The 18,804-nt window shown below is 41.4% G+C and overlaps 2 protein-coding genes across 14 annotated transcripts in view; one reads left to right on the top strand and one right to left on the bottom strand.

Annotated features, from left to right (window-relative positions):
* Positions 1-6,063, top strand: part of Mid1 (calcium-permeable channel component Mid1) — an 80,938-nt gene extending 74,875 nt beyond the window's left edge. The window contains exons 2-3 of the mRNA XM_074087281.1: positions 2,586-2,940; positions 3,114-6,063. Of these exons, the coding sequence (XP_073943382.1) occupies positions 2,586-2,940; positions 3,114-3,448 (690 nt within the window). The 3' untranslated portion in view covers positions 3,449-6,063. The remainder of the gene's footprint in view (positions 1-2,585; positions 2,941-3,113) is intronic.
* Positions 6,064-12,929: 6,866 nt separating this feature from the next.
* Positions 12,930-18,804, bottom strand: part of Mmp1 (Matrix metalloproteinase 1) — a 31,785-nt gene continuing 25,910 nt past the window's right edge. For 3 of the 13 annotated variants that reach the window (XM_074087298.1, XM_074087305.1, XM_074087344.1), the window contains 5 exons: positions 18,390-18,558; positions 17,699-17,902; positions 17,333-17,589; positions 17,100-17,253; positions 12,930-13,630 (listed from right to left, as the gene is read on the bottom strand). In XM_074087298.1, the coding sequence (XP_073943399.1) occupies positions 13,530-13,630; positions 17,100-17,253; positions 17,333-17,589; positions 17,699-17,902; positions 18,390-18,558 (885 nt within the window). In that variant the 3' untranslated portion in view covers positions 12,930-13,529. The other 10 variants (XR_012451351.1, XR_012451349.1, XR_012451347.1 and 7 more) reach the window with 10 other exon arrangements.

Raw genomic sequence — 18,804 nt, forward strand, 5'->3', positions numbered from 1 at the left:
AATTTACAAAAAAAGCATATTTCCATTTTATTTAATAAACAATATTGCTATTTTATATTTATATTGTATGTTTATTTTTTTTTTAAAAACCTTACATTTAAAAAATCAATAAACCCGACTGCCTTAAAAACTAAAAGGAAGAAAATAAGTCTAGTGGTCTAGAACTCTGTCAAGAAGCACATTTAAGGTTCAACAGTCGGGACCCATGACCAAGATTTTTTGAGCTGGTTAAGACCCGACTGTTGAACCTTAAATGAGCTTCTTGACAGAGTTCTAGACCACTAGACTTATTTTCTTCCTTTTAGTTTTTAAGGCAGTCGGGTTTATTGATTTTTTAAATGTAAGGTTTTTTATTTTATACTTTTTTGATATTTCTGTGAAAATAGTAGATTAAAAGTATTATAACCCGTATATATTTAGAATGGGCTAATTATTAGCTTTCATTTGATTCCCATATTGTTAAAATACAAAATATATTTTTTATTCCTTCGCCATATTTTTTTTCGCAGACGCCATATTGAAATATTGTATACCCTATGTCACTTCGACAGTTATGACGAATCCAATGATACCTCATATATTACAATCCGTCCAGCCGTTTAGGCTGCAACGAGGACCAAAGAAATGGACATACATACCCACATACAAACATACATACTAACATATGTATATACATACTTACATACATACATACATACGCTCGAAAAACATAACCCTCCTTCGAGCAGTCGGGTAAAAATAATGACCTTCTTGACGATTGATCAAATTGTGTACGTGTTTTTAGGGTTCCGGAGCCAAAATGGCAAAAACGGAACCCTTATAGTTTCGCCATGTCTGTCTGTCTCTCTGTCTGTCCGTCCTCGGAGAGACGATCAATGCTAGAAAGCTGTAATTTTGCACGGATATGTAAACTATGCCGACAAAAAAGTATAATAAAAAATTTAAAAATATATTTTTAGGGTACCATAGACGTAAAGTGGGGGTGATTTTTTTTCTCTTCCAACCCTATAGTGTGGAATATCGTTGGATAGGTATTGTTGTATAGCTAAGACGATTTTTCGATTCAGTGATGTTTTTGCGAAATATTCAACTTTAAAGTGCAAATTTTTATTAAAATCGAGCGTCCCCCCTCTAAACTCTAAAAAGGTGGGTGGAAAAATTTGAAAAAATTCAGGATGGCAGTAAGTACCTATATCAAACTTTCAAGGAAAACTGTAACGGCTAAGTATGCTTGAGAATTATTAGTAGTTTAAGAGCAGCCTAAGGTATAAAATGTACCTAAACTATGGAAGATTCCGTATAAAATACGAAATCCTTAGAAAAATATTACTTAATTTTTTCGTAATGGCTACGGAACTCTATTTCGGGCGTGTCCGACACGCTCTTGGCCGGTTTTTTGTATTACTTGTATTAATATATAGGTTATTATAATAGTTAGTTAAACTATTTAAGTACCTACCTACAAGCTATTAGTGTATCAACCTATCGAAAATTCAAAGCCAATTATTACAACGATTTTCTGAAATATTGACTATTTGTGTTAAAATTCTACGATCAATACCAATTTAATGCGGCGAATACAAATTGCAGTCTTATTCGATTTTAAAAATTGAAGACTCAATTAGTTTGTATTGATTGCGAGTCTCAATGATTTTTTGGACATTTGATTATGTGATTCACTAAAACTACTGTAACTTTTCTATTTGAAGTCGATTATTATTATTAATGAATATCTGTAAAAGTGTTGATTATGTTAATAACCATAGAAAAAACAATAACTTAACATAATACGTGATTTTAAATATGATGCCTGTCTACGTTTACAGATGTTTCTGTCTGCATCTATCTCCTTGTTTATTTATGAAGCGAGCGCGGCTATTAGGTATTTGTGGCGCGGCCAAGGTGCTCCTCGGACCCTTCTTTCTTTTTCTCGATGAATGTAACCCGCGTGTCGCAGTCGCCGCCACGCGCAGCTTGGTAAACTAATTAATCACTGCCTTAGCAAAGCGGCGTGATTTCCTGCGGGATTTAAAATTGCTAAAGATAAAAGTGAGAAGGGTCGACCGACCGCAGACATTAGCCTTTCTTCACGGTCCCAATTTGATCTCCACAGTTTTACGTCACCTCGCAAGCACTTCGCAGACCTAAGCGATTTGTTTCAGATATATTTGTCGCCGCTACATATCTATATTTGTGTCTGCTTGCCGCTATTTGCGATAATGAATTTATAAGCCTGCCATGCGAAGTCTTTAAATAAATATTGGTGAACTTTTGTTTTCCGACTGTAACGAGTATGAATATTTCAAATTGTCAGTATTATTCGTTCTTAACTGACTCCAATATAAATTTAGTTTAGAACAAAGGTTCTCAACCTTTTTTGTTCGAGCCCCCTTTTCTTTTATTCACTAAGTAAAGACTCCTAGTTTTCTCTGAGCGTTCTACTTACTGCCGCTGCCGCCCTAAAAGCCTTCAACGTCCGCAACGTGGTGTTGTCGCCAACGTTGAGAACCTATCGTTTTGATACAAAATAAGAAGTCGTCGGTTTTGTTATTGAAATGGTTGAGCGTTGTGTTATGTTATTGCAGGAGACGTATCGACGGTGGGCATGCAGTACTATAGTGCCGTTGTGGGTAGAGGATGGCGGCGAGGAGGGCGGAGAGGAGGGCGGGCGGGCGCGGCGGGCGCCGGCGGAGCACGCGGCACGGTGGCGCGCGCGGCACCTGGAGCGCGTGGGGCACCTGGACCGGCGGCGCGGCGGCGGCGTGGTGGGCCGCTGGGTGCGCGCCGCCGCCGCCGGCCCCGGCCGGCCGCTGGCCCGCCTCAAGCCCTGCCTGTCCGTCTGCCAGCTCGTCGAGCAACACTGCCCCTACTTCCTGCCCGCAGACCGCGCGCCAGCGTATCCGACACAGTATGCCGGCGAGCCCACCTTCCTATGCCTAGGTAAAGTGACAATCGATCATTCTTTTTCATTAAGATAATTATGAACGTATATGTACTTGATATGCGCTATTGAAGGAAATATGGGCATATTTAAGCGGGTTTCATTTATATAAGTGAAACAATATTTTCTTATAAGTGTACCTATAGTTACGGCAATCGAACTGATATTTCAGATCCGCGGATACCAGAGACAGGTGCGCAGAAGAACAAGTCCAACTACGGGTGGGACGAGTGCTGCTACTCGTACTGCGAGGGGCGGCTGTGCTACCACTGCGAGGCGCGGCTGAGCGAGGCGCCGCGGCCGGAGCCGGAGCGCTGTGCGCCGGTGGACGAGCGCGTGTCGTCGTGCGCGGTGCCGTACCAGGCGCCGGGCGCGGCCGCGCGCGCGCCGCCGCGCCCCGCGCTGCTGGCGGCCGCGCTGCTGCTCGGCCTGGCCGCGCACGCGCACACACGGACCCACTGGACACCCTCCATGCATCTAGTGAATGTGCGAGATTCAAGGTTATAGTTTTACGTTAATGTGCGTCGCCCCTCCGCGTCTCGCGATCGTCAGACTGCGATCAGAACTACTAGTACAGTACTTATGATAATAAATTACGCGCGGTTTCGAGTGCGACGAGAGTCGCGGCTGGCGGGACGGAGCCGCCGCGTCGCCGCGCCGCCGCGCCAGCGTGACGCTCCTACTATCCACTAAGTGAATATTCGTGTCCAAATGCTTGATACACCCGAAATATAGAAACACCAAATGTACTCAACGTATGCATTTTATCTCATAAGCCGAAGTTCCGGCCAGTATGTTAATATTTCTGGCACAAACGACATTTTGCTTTAAGTCAAGATGTTATATTTTAAATAGAGTTTTACAGTAACATCGTTATTAGGCACTTTGTACTTTTTTGTTATTTTTGCTAAACTAGTTTACATAGAGACAGTATTTTTTAAAAGTTGAAAAGGCTAATGTTACGGTTTACCGTTGATGACTCAGTTAATTTACAAAACCGATCTTTTTTTATACATGTTTTAGAAGCATCAAATGTTTTCGGGTTAATTGTACTATGAGTATATTATACTATTAGTACGGGAAATTCATGCAGGTTTGAACAATACGGTTTTGTATAAACCATGCCACGAAAATTTGCTGTTCCACAATGTCTAGGCTCCGTATTGGGCAATACCTTCCCTTCTCGTTAAAGGATTGAAATTTTGCTATAGATATAAGTAGGCACCTCACACGGATGGCACTGTGAAGAACTGAAGTTTTTTCTTATTATGCTCATGCAACAATAGATAGTAAACATATTTGAACTGGTATCAGTTACAAGGAGTCGTTTACTAGTTTCGCAAACTGTCATTGAAGTAGGTGATAACGAGTGGTGCGGGCGCGGCGCGGGCGACGGGCGCGCGCGCCGCCGCCGCCGCCGCCGCGCCGACCGCGAATGCCTAGGCAGCTGGTTTATGAAAAATATTGATTAAAGTAATATAGGGATAATTAAAAGTAGTTGTTGTTTTGTAAGAAGTAAAATACGACTAATAATACATATAATGCGAGTTGTATGTAATAATATCCGTCTTATGAACTATCATTCAAGTATTGCCAGATGTATCATGGTTGAAAATGATTTTTATAATGAATTGATTTTTAATATATATTATTGTATATGTATATTATGAAAAATATGTGGTGTAAAGCAAACTCCATCATTGGCATAGTCGTTCGCATATGAAGGTCTGATATAACAATGTTTGTTACTTTTTCTTATTTTTGAAAAGTATTAAAATATAATGGTGTCGTTGAACATAATGTGATCGATAACAAATATAAATAATGGTTATGAAGACTTTATTGAATGGAAATTTGTTGAAAATATTGTCCTCGTGTGGGGATGTAGTTGTTGTATTCAAATGATAAATGATAATAATATTAAGTAAGTTATTTTTTACGTTTTTTATCGTGTACATATGTCAAAAAAGGTTCGTTGTTTCCAATTCCGTACTTAATCAAAGTCACTACAAAGGTGCTAAAGGTCTATTAATGCTTATTAGGTCGCTAATTTGTTACCAACCGCCAGTTCGTCAGGTCCCGAGCGCCGCCGCGCCGACCACTGCCTTGTGCCTCGACTTTACTCACACATCGTTCACATTATCTCTCTTATTATGTCCTCTAAACAATATGGTACCTTAAAAGGTTTGTACGTAAAGGATAGGTACCACCACATTTTCGAGCAAGTTTCTTATTATTACATTTACATTACACATGGTGCATTTGTTGATTCTGGACTTGATTAAGGACAAACTAATTGTAACTTCGCTAAGCGTGTTACTAAAATAGTTAAACTTATGCATCATGTTGCCTTAAGTTTTAAAAATTGTCACTGTCATTAGGTACTCCGTTTTGCCCCTTAGTCTAGTATTACCCGAGGCATTCTATACATAATTTGATAATTGGATATCATTCTTTGGTCTGGGTTTCATTATCTAACAAAAAAATCTTCGTCCATGGATTCAGCGCTGCGGTCGACTAACAACCATGGTTTTACTCGTTCGCTCGTAGGCATTATGCGGAGTCAGATGACTTGAGTTTGGTCAATGGCAGTGTTAACGCACAATCAACATCAATGTACCTAGCTCCGTGCAACGGCCACGAATGACCGGGTCAAGTTGGATATGTTAGTCGAGTGCAGGCAGTTTCGCTCACAAAATAATAACAAATACCTAATCTTCCCGAAAAAACAATCACTTCTTAAGTGGATTAATTCGCATCATGATAAATCAATAATATCCTATTTTTTTAACTTGCCATGAAAATAAACTTCGCCATATTCTCATTGAGTAAAGTACTTGAAAAAATCATAGGAATAGTTTCTTCAAGAGAATTTGATATAGTTGTTAGAGGATATATCGATTCGCTCGTTTACCATGTTGAAAATCGATTATTTGCGAAAATATAGTGTACCGTAACAAGAATCAAAAACTCATGGATAAAGATTCCTTCTCATAAAATGTATTGCTCATTTTGTATACTTATTTACCAGTATTTGATGTTATTTTAGTTAACCGACGACAGTTTCTATGTCATATTTATCTATTTAAAATAAAAGCATACCTACTTAGTGAGAAATTTAATCACTTCCGGGGAGTATTAGTACCGAGTTCTAAAGGTTATTAGTCACCTTTCCTCTTCACTTAAAAATCTCTACATGTTATATGTACTATAATCAAGGTGTCTAAAATTTAGAAATAGAAAATGAATTACTAGGAACCTAAATTAATTGAATCAATTTCGAGCACTTGTTAAAACTTACACATTGACCGAAAATTCCTTCTTTGTGGATGTTTCTACACTTTAAACCTTGATATCTTGACTTACTCACTATTGTGTACACGAGTAGATCGAAAGACCAAAAGAAAGGAGTTCGGTTGGAATGTTGTCGGTATGTACAGTCAAGGGCAAAGATATCGACATGGCCAAAGTTGCAAAAATGTATACACGGCCTTAATGTTAAGTGCATAAAGTCGTGTATACATATTTTTGCAACTTTGGCCGTGTCGATATCTTTGCCCTTGACTGTACATGGACACTCTTCTTTAAATATCGGAGTGGTTAGCAAGTCGCACCTTCACCCACGTTCGCGGGAGAAGTGCTTACAATTAAATAAACACCAACCCACGCTTTTTACAACAAAATAATTGTGATCAACAGCATAGAGGGAGTTAGAGTAAATGGATTATTTTACTGTCCGCTCCGCAAATTATTTTAAACAACATTGGTTCAGTAGGGACGCAAGGTTAGCAATAATTCGTAGTAAATTTAGTAACAAGGTAGGCTCCCCGAGTTATCCATGAGTCGCTTAACCTGACCACCGCGGCCGCGGCGCGAGCCTCGGCGTCGCGCGACGTGCACTTCTCCGTAAGCTTAGTATAACTAACGGGTGTATTTCAATGTTCCGTTGAAAAATTTATGATAGAGTGTACGTTCTGTTTTATTAATATACGTATGTTTTGGTGTACATAATAAAGTGTAAATGTTTAACGCACAAATAATATGGACAAAGAAGCTGATTATGTAAAGCAATGTACGAAAACCTTACTTATGTATTTAGCTGTAAACTGTATCTGAAGAGTAATTGATTAGCAATACGAATGTCGCAATTTCCGTGCTCCATCGGCTGCGTAAGTAGCTCTTGTTCTCGAAGTAATCACGTTAGTTGGTACATTTAATGTAAATAATCAGTTGGTCTTGGTCGTTTGGTACAGTTGGAGAGTTATTGCCTAATTGGACAAGGAGTTGCGCCGGACACGCGCCGCGACGTGACCGCGCGGCCGCGCCCGGCCCTCGCTCGCTACACGACGCATACGCGTACAGCACACGCATCTGCCCTACGACATTAGTTCATACCAATACCAATAGCCAACAGTCACACTTACGCACAAAACAAGCAGAGAATTTTCTTTCGGGGTCGTTAAATGATACGTCTCGAATAGTCTCAATAATCTCGATTTAACAAAAGTAGTAGATAAAATATAGGGATAATATCTTACTCTGTAAAGTGCAGAAGTAAGTAAAACACCAATAGCTAGACGAGACGTCTAAGTTCAAATAGTTATTCAATACTAAGAAAGTTACTCGATGTGTTTGAGTTTTTTCTACTGTGCCTGTGTACAGAACGTTTAACATATTTTTTAATTAGAAATGAGCAGATTTTTTTTGGTGATTCTATGTGATTATCATCTCTTAGAGTAAATTCATCAATAAACATGATAGTACATGTAAGTAAAGTATCACCGTCAGCGCCTAAAAAAGTCAGAGGTCTGAAAACCGAAATTTGATCACTCATGTCATACAAAACATCTTCGCGATCGTTATTTGGTCTTGTTGCTTAGCTATAAACAAAAAATGTTGAGCTTTGTTGTACCTACTTATGTTCAGTTCGGACTGAAATTTACAATCATTAATTAAGGTTTTATAATAAGGCCGTTCACACCGTCAATCAATCAAATTGGTTCGTTAAATTGATCAAGTCGCCCAATTTTGTTGCTATTGAAATATCTTTGAAATGTTAGTGGAACTGGTATGCTTATGATGATATGTATGAGTTTCAGTGATAGCGGCATTCTGCACAATTATTAAATGTAAAGTAAGGGTCACTTCACGGTGCAACACCCGACGCAAAAAGGTTACGTGTTGCCGCTAAACTGGTACAACTTCTGATATTATTTAGCTTGATCCCATTTTACTTTTGGAGATCGATGTACATACACTATAATTTTCTCATAATTATCATAGTCTTGTAATCCCTAGATTTAGCACTGCCGTATGAAATCCGTCCTAAGACAAGAAAGCTAATAATATAATATAAAGTTTATAAATAACGACAAAACTTGCTTTTATTGTGTGATACGTAAACGTAAATAAAAATAATTTTAGGTGTACTTACGTAACATCACTTCGATGACTGTTCAACATCTGTATCTAGCTACGACTAAGGGACATGTTTCAGGCATGATTGTGTATCGTGTGTTGATTCTAGGGATTATTAGATCGGCGGCTAATGGTAAATGAAAATGTGAAATTCCTTGGCGCCGCATCGGCTAATTTAAAGCCAAAACTTGGGTAGGTCAGCTGACGGAGTCAGTTTATTCACATTTATACTCAATTCCATAGACTATGTAATATCATGATAGAGCCCAATATTATTGACGATGCATACCTACCTACCCTAACTGATTTGTCAGAGTATCACACACTGGTTTTTATCTTCTGTACATTGGAATGTACGTTGGAAGGTTATGCAAGGATTCTACGCAAATGCACAACAAAGAAAGAGTATAAACGCGAATTAACACAGTCACTTTTTGAACCACATTGATATCCGTGCTGTAAAAGCTACTCACCAACAATTTTCATGCAAACACAAAATACTCCATTAGATAAGTACTAAAATAAAATAAATAAAAAATAATTTTCTAAATTCTTTGTAAAATGAAAGCTAAACTAGAAAGTCAAACAAGAATGTAAAAGGTGTCATCTAGCAGAGAAATTATAGCAATACGAATAATGACAAAACGAACACCAAAGTTAATCAACCGTATAAGACAGCTACTTCTTTTGCTGTTTTATATCGCCACTTTCCTAAAAAGTGGTATGCAATACAAATGTAGGTAAGTAGTATTTATATACGCATACGGTTAATTTTCTATTTAAGCACACAATAACAACGAATATAACACAACCATTTACATCTACACGCTTGGTATTGTGAAAAATCAAAATAATAAAGCCTTAATTTTCTTTCCGACTCTTAACCTAGATTATGAATTTTAAATGACTGATTTCGTAATAACAAACACAAATGTTAAAACCATTTACGGGTGTTATGATAATAATTATTATTATGCGATATCCTAAGATCGTCACAGCGAGCTGCGGTTCTACGGTATATTAACGTGTCGTAGCATCAAGCAGTACAGGCTACCCAACGCCGTAACACTACCAGCGCTCATGAAATACTTATTCTCACTGTGGTTCAATTATAACTAAATTAATTATAATAGGTCAATGTGCTAATATCGTTGTCAACAATATTTCAAGATTTTGTTAAAACGACCAACATTCAGGTTAGCACATAATGCATAGACACGAATATCAGGAGCATAATGATGCTATGCGACAGATTAACATCTTCGTCAGCTACGTGTGCAAAGCTGCTAAATCGTCAAATAAATCAAGATTTATCTAAAGTAAAAAGAACGATTTAGCGGTTTCAAACTTATGGCCGATCTTTGTTAATATACCTAAGTACCTATTGCGATTAACCAATAAAGACGTGTTTTGGTTTTGAAATGTATTAATGTTTATTATTGTGCTATTTCAACCAAAATACTGCCGAAAGATTAGTAGAAAAAACGTATTGTTCAGATTACAAATAATGGTTGATCTTGAAAATGACAAATTCAAGGCAGTATAAAGTAGTATCGGGTGTGAGTCGCAAGCGCAAGTAGCATGCGGGAGCCCGAGGCGCGGGCCCCGTACTCCGAGCACGCGCGATATCGCGTGTACTGCGAGCACGATGAGCGCGAGTCCCGTACTGCGAGCACGCGCGATATCGGGTGTGAGGCGCCAGCGCCAGTAGCACGCGGGAGCCCGAGGCGCGGGTCCCATACTGCGAGCACGCGCGATATCGGGTTTGAGACGCCAGCGCCAGTAGTCTGCGAGCACGCGCGATATCGAGGCGCCAGCGCCAGTCCGCGTACTGCGAGCACGCGCGATATCGGGTGTGAGGCGCCAGCGCCAGTAGCACGCGGAGCCCGAGGCGCGGGTCCCATACTGCGAGCACGCGCGATATCGGGTTTGAGACGCCAGCGCCAGTAGCATTCTGGAGCCCGAGGCGCGGGTCCCGTACTGCGAGCACGCGCGATATCGGGTGTGAGGCGCCAGCGCCAGTAGCACGCGGGAGCCCGAGGCGCGGGTCCCATACTGCGAGCACGCGCGATATCGGGTTTGAGACGCCAGCGCCAGTAGCATTCTGGAGCCCGAGGCGCGGGTCCCGTACTGCGAGCACGCGCGATATCGGGTGTGAGGCGCCAGCGCCAGTAGCACGCGGGAGCCCGAGGCGCGGGCATACTGCGAGCACGCGCGATATCCCGATACTGCGAGCACGCGCGATATAGTCGGGTTACTGCGAGACGCGCGATATCAGCGCCAGTAGCATGCTGGAGCCCGAGGCGCGGGTCCCGTACTGCGAGCACGCGCGATATCGGGTGTGAGGCGCCAGCGCCAGTAGCACGCGGGAGCCCGAGGCGCGGGTCCCATACTGCGAGCACGCGCGATATCGGGTTTGAGACGCCAGCGCCAGTAGCATGCTGGAGCCCGAGGCGCGGGTCCCGTACTGCGAGCACGCGCGATATCGGGTGTGAGGCGCCAGCGCCAGTAGCACGCGGGAGCCCGAGGCGCGGGTCCCATACTGCGAGCACGCGCGATATCGGGTTTGAGACGCCAGCGCCAGTAGCATGCTGGAGCCCGAGGCGCGGGTCCCGTACTGCGAGCACGCGCGATATCGGGTGTGAGGCGCCAGCGCCAGTAGCACGCGGGAGCCCGAGGCGCGGATCCCATACTGCGAGCATGCGCGATATCGGGTTTGAGGCGCCAGCGCCAGTAGCATGCTGGAGCCCGAGGCGCGGGTCCCGTACTGCGAGCACGCGCGATATCGGGTGTGAGGCGCCAGCGCCAGTAGCACGCGGGAGCCCGAGGCGCGGATCCCATACTGCGAGCATGCGCGATATCGGGTTTGAGGCGCCAGCGCCAGTAGCATGCTGGAGCCCGAGGCGCGGGTCCCGTACTGCGAGCACGCGCGATATCGGGTGTGAGGCGCCAGCGCCAGTAGCACGCGGGAGCCCGAGCCGCGGGTCCCGTACTGCGAACACGCGCGATATCGGGTGTGAGACGCCACCGCCAGCAGCACGCGGGAGCCCGAGGCGCGGGCCCCATACTGCGAGCACGCGCGGTGGATGAGATGGCCTTCCCAATTATTCCAATATAAAGAAATGAAGGTGGTTAGTACGTAAGATACAATTGTAATTAAAGTCTTATGATGATTCAGATACATAGTCGTGCGTTTCGAGATATTGGTACATACGATGACCGTTTTATGGTCTAGTTACTACAGCCCCAGAGAGTTCTCTTTGTACGTTTGTAAACATTGCCAGCGCTAAGTAACCAACTATTATAAATCTTGTTTATTTTAAAGTAACAAATGTGTAGTGATTTATTTAATTCACGTGTTTGTTCATAAATTAGTATAAATGATAATGTATGTAATTAGTGTTGTTTCCATTTGAATATAAATGTTTTGTGTTCATTTATAGTGTTATGTTGGTACTAGATACGAGTTTACGTAGAAACCGTTTGTATTCGAAAATTTTGTTACTTTAAGGTTTTAATTTGTTCGATGTAGATCCTCGAAATCGATTTATAATTTGACGAAAGTTATTTACTGAAAGTCACGAAGACAACACCCTTTATCCTTAATAAGTTCTAGATCATATAAATATATGTATAATTACGAGTCAAGAGTACTCAACTGAAAGTAAAGCAGTTTAATTTTACATTATAGTTTCAATAAATCGTACTTACTACATATAACACTTTCGATTACTTACCTGTAAACAATGTCGATCTGTACGAAGGACCGCACTTAACCATAATTTTAATCTCTATCTATATAATATCATTAAAGATGCCTAAATGATAGTGAGAGAGGTAGCGTAGTATAAAATGTTACTCGTAATTACAGCCGTAAGCACGGGTCGGGAGCGCGCCCGGCGCCGGCGGCCTCGCGGCCACAGCACGCGGGCTTGGTATATTGATATGATCTAGGATGTTGTAGCTGTTTCTCGAGTAGTGATCGTGTACTAAGGCTTATGTTACGCCTTCTAAGTGATTATAACTCTGTAAGCGTGGGGTGAGGAGCGTGCGGTGGTGAATGCCCAGTGCCAGCGCCCGATGCCCAGTGCCCAGCGCCCAGCGCCCAGTGCCCAGTGCCTACCGCTGGTCACACCGGCCGGCGCGCCGCCGCCGACGGCCGCCCACGCCGCTGTCGGCCGCGCCGCATGTAGGTAGACATCGTTCGACACTCGAAGTAAGATTAGTCACGTTCGATTGTAGACAGATTTTGAAATTAATATTATTTGCATTTTCCTAAGAGTTAGAACGATTGAGACAGTAGGTCGCACGACCGTGTTATGATGAATTGTGGAGATGTTTATTAAAGAATACGTTTATGAAAATGGAATAAAAACGAAAAATATTGTCATATAAACTTGTAATTACTAAAGTAAGAGGAATTTGTAGATATAAAAATTATTGGAGAACCAGAAAAACGTTAAATAAACCAATTAAAAATACAGACGTGTATTTTCATTTATTTCAAGTATAGGCTAGACGCCACGAGGTAAAAATATTATACCAGAGGAAAGAAAAAACACAATCGCAATACAGTTAATTTCATTATTTTAATACAAAAATCGTCGCTTACATCAATATCACACTCATCTTACATCATCTATTTATATAATAAGTATAAAAACTATGACTTGCATTAAATTATCGTTCTCGTAACAATATAAAAGGTTGCATTCATCATCACAGTGTGGCGTTCGCTATACACAATATACCGAAGCCGACCAGGCATACACAAACGATAACAGTCGGTGAAGGCACGAGGGCGGGCGCGAGCCGACCCGCCCAACTCACTTCGCTTTAGCTAAAGATCGCAAGGTCATTAGGCAGTCACGGACATCCTCTAGCCGTTGCTACGTGTCCAAAGTTCAGTACTAGAACCGCCAGCGCCGCCAGCGCCACGTCGGACGACAGCCGCGAGCGCACCCCGCTGTTGCCACCCGAAGTTTAGTGCTAGAACCGGGCGGCCAGCGCCGCCGCCAGCGCCGCCAGCACCACGCCGGACGACAGCCGCGAGCGCACCCCGCTGTTGCCACCCGAAGTTTAGTGCTAGGACCGGGCGGCCAGCGCCGCCGCCAGCGCCACGCCGGGACAGCCGCGAGCGCGCCACGCAGTTCCCACCCGAAGTTCAGTGCTAGAACCGGGCGGCCAGCGCCGCCGCCAGCGCCGCCAGCGCCACGCCGGACGACAGCCGCGAGCGCGCCCCGCTGTTGCCACCCGAAGCCTCCTCGGGATCTGCAAACCACACCCAGTCAGCACGGCACGAACCACCAAAAGCCCTAGCGCCGACGCTCCGTCCAAATAACAAAGCTACAATTGATATTTCTATTTCAGTAACTGGAGACGCGATTTTAAAAATCTGTCACCATTTATAACTTTGTTAGTCGACGTCGAGAAGATCAGCTAGGAACTTAGAAGTACAAAGTGCTCTCGTGCGGATAGTGACTAATAGTAACAAACACTTAATTTAAATACTATGATTAGATTACTTACATATACATACACACACAATGACATTTTGACAAATGTTACAAAAATAACAAGTAGGTACCTAATTAATACGTTTAAATGATATGAAAAGAAACGGATAATGAACATAGTAAATTGGCTTAAAATGAGGGATGTATGGATATTTTAGATTGAAGTTTTTAATTGATTGGCAGGTACAGTTAACATCAAACATAATTTGGAAGGCGGTCCTAATGCAATCGCTCTTGGCCTTAATTATAGCCAAATTCACAATGAATAGTTTCGCTAGTAAGGTAGGTTATTCATTACATAATGTATGAATTTTAAAGTTTTATATATTCGAATGCACTGTCTATTCCGCCCACGCTGATAATAACAGTTTCGAGGAGTGCATACTCATAGTATAAATAAATATTGCGGTATGGGGGATACCGCAAACGTACCTTAACGTACTTAACACATTATAGTACATTAGGCTACTAATCTGAAACGCAGTTAAACAAAACGTTCGTAACAAAATAAAAATGGAAGTAAAAGAAACCTACAGATGCGGATGGTTGGCGTCACGGCGGAGAGCGAGCCCTCCTATATGAGGAAGCGGCTAGTGGCCACGTCAACAATACTACAGTTTAGCACCGCCCGACTGAACGCTGACCACTGAAACATGAACTTGCCTTTAGCAAGAAAACTTTATTTCACCGAAACCAAAACCCATCTACTCGCTACTCAATCAAACCCACTAACTTCACTATGGTCACATTTCTACGCACGCGTATTTACATGCAGTATTTTTTACTAGTTGTAGTAGATTATTTTCATTGCATTTTCCACAGTCAACACACAAAAGTGGTGTCAATTTAATAACATATACTTAATAATAAAGTTAGTTACAAAACTGTATTAGGTAATATTACTAAAGGATTAATATTAAATGCTACTTTACAAGCATCAATTTACAGTGCAACATATCACTTTCATGCTTTACGTGTAATCGTAAATAATACGTGTTAATTTTATGTTAACTTGGGTGCTACGCGGCCGATTTCACAAGTGTATCTCACACTGGACACGTGTTAAATGTATCTTACGTAAATGAATCGACGACGGTTTGAGGACAACTCTACGCACAAGACTGCCGGCATCAATTCATTATTATATGCAATGCCCACCTCACAGGCTTGATCAAATCTAGAATGTAGAGTTCCTATATATCATAAAAATATCAGTACCGATTTGCCTCTTTCCCAACTAGACCTACTTGTGCAATTGTGTATAGATACAAAACCCAAGATAAGTACTTACGTTAGTATCGCAAAGTGAAAGATAAAAAAATACTTTTGGTGGGAAACGCTAAGAGATATCGGCTAAATATTTTTTTATATAAACGAATGATGATGTATTAAGCAGCATATAAGTATAATCAAGATCACTATCAAGCTAAAGCACGATAGGCAACTTAAGATCCATCACTGGGCATTTTTATTAAACGTCGTTTAAAGACAAATTAACTCTTTTCAGTACACTTTCCAATTACTTGTCTTTTACCCCAATTTCTAAAAAAATAATTAATGGCACCCATAAAGCGTATAATCGACCATATAAAACCCTTACGTAAAAGAATATATCAATGCTTGAAATCAACAATAATGAATAAATGAATATTACTAATGCCCTGAAATTAATCTTAAGTGTAATACACCATCACCAAATGTGTAAATGCATTATTCTAACAGGCAAAAAGCATGCAAAAGTGAAATGAACCTGAACGTACAGTCAGCGCGTGACAAGCGGGCCGGTACTAAAATCACCGCTTATGTTTATAATCTCACTGGTATTCGCATATATTCTCCTATTTACTAATTGAGTCTTTGTTCTTTATGCAATTTCTGTATGTACAGTGTTCAGGATTGCTCCGCCGAGGCTATTTCCTGAACCAGAAGAATGATCTGGGAGCGGATGATTTTACACCTAGAAAAACAAAATACACAAACACACAAATCGAAACGTGAACAAAAATACCTTGCACCGCCGTGTAAGACATAGTCCGCAGATGTACGAGTACGACACACGAGGTGCGGCATTCACAAAATATAGTGTGGTAAATACGAGAAATTAACGTGTTACACAACATTTACTAAAATTACACTAACACAAATTGTGGGCGGGCATATGTAAATAGAGTGCTCAATATTTAAAGTGTTGTATTAATTTGCTTCGTGACTTGTTATATGAACTACAAAAATATTATATATTTAAAAAAAAACCAGTGATATTGGTTTTCAAAAGCTTTCAAAAATATGATAAATTTTACAGCCATGTGGTTAAAACCGAAAAAAAAATGTAATGGCACAGTTACTGCGCGTCTCCGTTTTTTAACCACAGTGCTGGAGGTAGGTTCGAAGGCGCCCTGAAGCCACGTGGCAGCCAACCCGACCGCGAGTCGCTCGTCGCGCCACCCGCCCCGCTCCCGGTGTGATCGCCACCACTTACTTACTTGATTTAATCAGCACTTCCTTTAAGCGTTATTTGGCACAACTCGCAACGTGTAATGCATATTAAATTCTATGGGCTTTACATAGATGCTTGTTAGGCAAACCAGACCAAGTTTGTAAAACGAATATCATAATAGCATCTGCCTTTGTTAGTTGCTGGTTAGGTTAGTTCATTAAAGTAAAGAACGTTTAGTGGTTAGTTTTAGTGATTGGTCACAAAGCATGTTATCAAATGCTAAAAACTTAAATTGGGTTAATATTGGATGCACTGAAAAAAAAACAATAAAATGAATAATGAGCTTTACATAAAAGATCCGTAGATTCATGAAAATAGGTAAATAATGGAATAAAATAAATAGTTTAGGTTTGATCAAACGTAACATTGAAACAGTTTGAAAAGAAGAAATGGTGATACTAATGTTACAACTAGATGAAATGAAAACGACTGTAAAGAACACAAAGTATGACTACTAAGACAGACATTAACGGAAAACACAAAGAGAACACAAAAGCGCACATTCGGCGAAATTATCAGCTACAGATATTCTTTTCTTTTGAATTTTGTGAGGAGCGAGCTTGCTGTACTTATTAAGAAGTCTAATTACTTTAATAGAATTAAATACCCCGAAAAAAAATTCAGCGGTAGTTTCATTAAAAAAAAATACTGATCAATAGTTGCCAATTAATATGTAATTCGTTGGGTTATCGTATCGCAGTCACGTGGCCGGGGTCCCCGAACCTACCTGCGTCGAACTGAATGTCGCCGACGTCGTCATCGGACGGCAGCGAGGAGGCGGACAGCCGCGCGTTACCTCCGACCGTGCCACGCGGTGCGCTCGCGCATCCCAGCCACCAGAACGCCGTGCTGCGCGGGAACGCTGGGTTGTCTGAGTCCACCTATGCCAATAACAAAACATAAATAATTTAGAGATCATGTACAAGTTAGAAAAATTAGCAAGCAGGACCAGTAACTTACGCTAAACGTCCTGTCATTAAACCTCCAGTACTGTCCACCTTTGAAGAAGTAGGTGTAACCATTAGTGTACTGCAAGGCAGCGTTGATATTGTCGGGAATGCCTTCCCAGTTAGAGAGAGGCTTAGGGTATGTAGACTTGACTGGAGGCCTCTGGGCCGGGTCAAATCTCCAGAATTTGGAACCCTTGTAGAAGTAGATTTTGCCGTTGCCAGACCAGACAAGAGCAGCGTCCAGGTTGTCGGGAATTCCAGTGAAACCTTGAAGGTAAACAAAGGAATGATTAGGGAAATTTGCTTGTGTATGTGCCAATATTATTATTGAATATTTATCCAATAATTATTATTGAAAATTAAAACAAGTAATTACCTTCACTAATTTCTTTCGGGTAGTCACCATCGATCTTTTGTCCGTTATACCTCCAGTACTTAGAGCCCTTGAAGAAGTATGTTTTGCCATTTTTGTAGGTGAAAGCGGCGTCGATATTTCCAGGCAAATTGGGCCAGTAACGCGAGATAAGGCGTGGGTAGCCGGCAGCTACACCATCCTCGGTCAATCGCCAGTAATGTTCACCTGAACATAATAAATAAACTTGGTTTGGATAAGTATTTAACCAAATGTAAATAAAGCAACGTAATTGGTGTCTTAAATATTGGGATTCCCCCATCAAACTATCTAAATATTTACATTTCTGTATTGAAACACACTAGTCTAGTTTGTATCCTAGAATGTACCAAATATGGTAGCTGTTTTTTTTTACATTTAGTTAAATACCTATCCAAAAGAAGTATAGGTACTAATATTTATAATGTCAGTAGGTAAGTATCTTGAAAATGTAGGAACTGATTTACTGAGTACCTACGTATTTTGCTTTTCAAAAGTTAATATTTGCATTAGCAGACGGTTTTGATAACATCTGACGGTAAAATGCCGTCTGGAGATCGGTATCTACATAACGTAGGTAAGCTTTATGAAGAATTTATTTCACCCTGAGGTCACGTCACGTGGATGTGACTCATCGTGACAAATGAACATGAATTTCTCAGCACAAAACAATTACCCTTGAAAACGAATGTGTTTCCGTCGGCGGAGTTGAATATGGTGTCAATGTTGGGATCGGCGCAGAGAGCCGGGTCCTCGGCGGAGGGCTGCTGGGTGGTCACACGGGGCACCGACGGCAAGGGTCCCACGCCGCCGATGTCTGTCTGCGTCTTGCGGCCGTACAAAGCCTGTGGATTGTACATCACAAATTAGTTGATTCAGAATCATCACTATTTCCAGCCAGGAATCTTTATTACACAGCCTGGCTTTCCTTTTATAAGGATAGACAGAAAAGATTCATGTGTGTTATTGTGCTCATTTGGGTCCACAATGGACCAATAAATTAGTTTTAAATATTGTTTTTTTTTATAAATTATATGTATGTTAGTCTTGAAGGTATTTATTATTATTATTATTATTATTTAGCAAATGCC

Source organism: Choristoneura fumiferana, chromosome Z (genome assembly GCF_025370935.1).
Source record: "Choristoneura fumiferana chromosome Z, NRCan_CFum_1, whole genome shotgun sequence".
Classification (NCBI taxonomy): Eukaryota; Metazoa; Arthropoda; class Insecta; order Lepidoptera; family Tortricidae; genus Choristoneura; species Choristoneura fumiferana.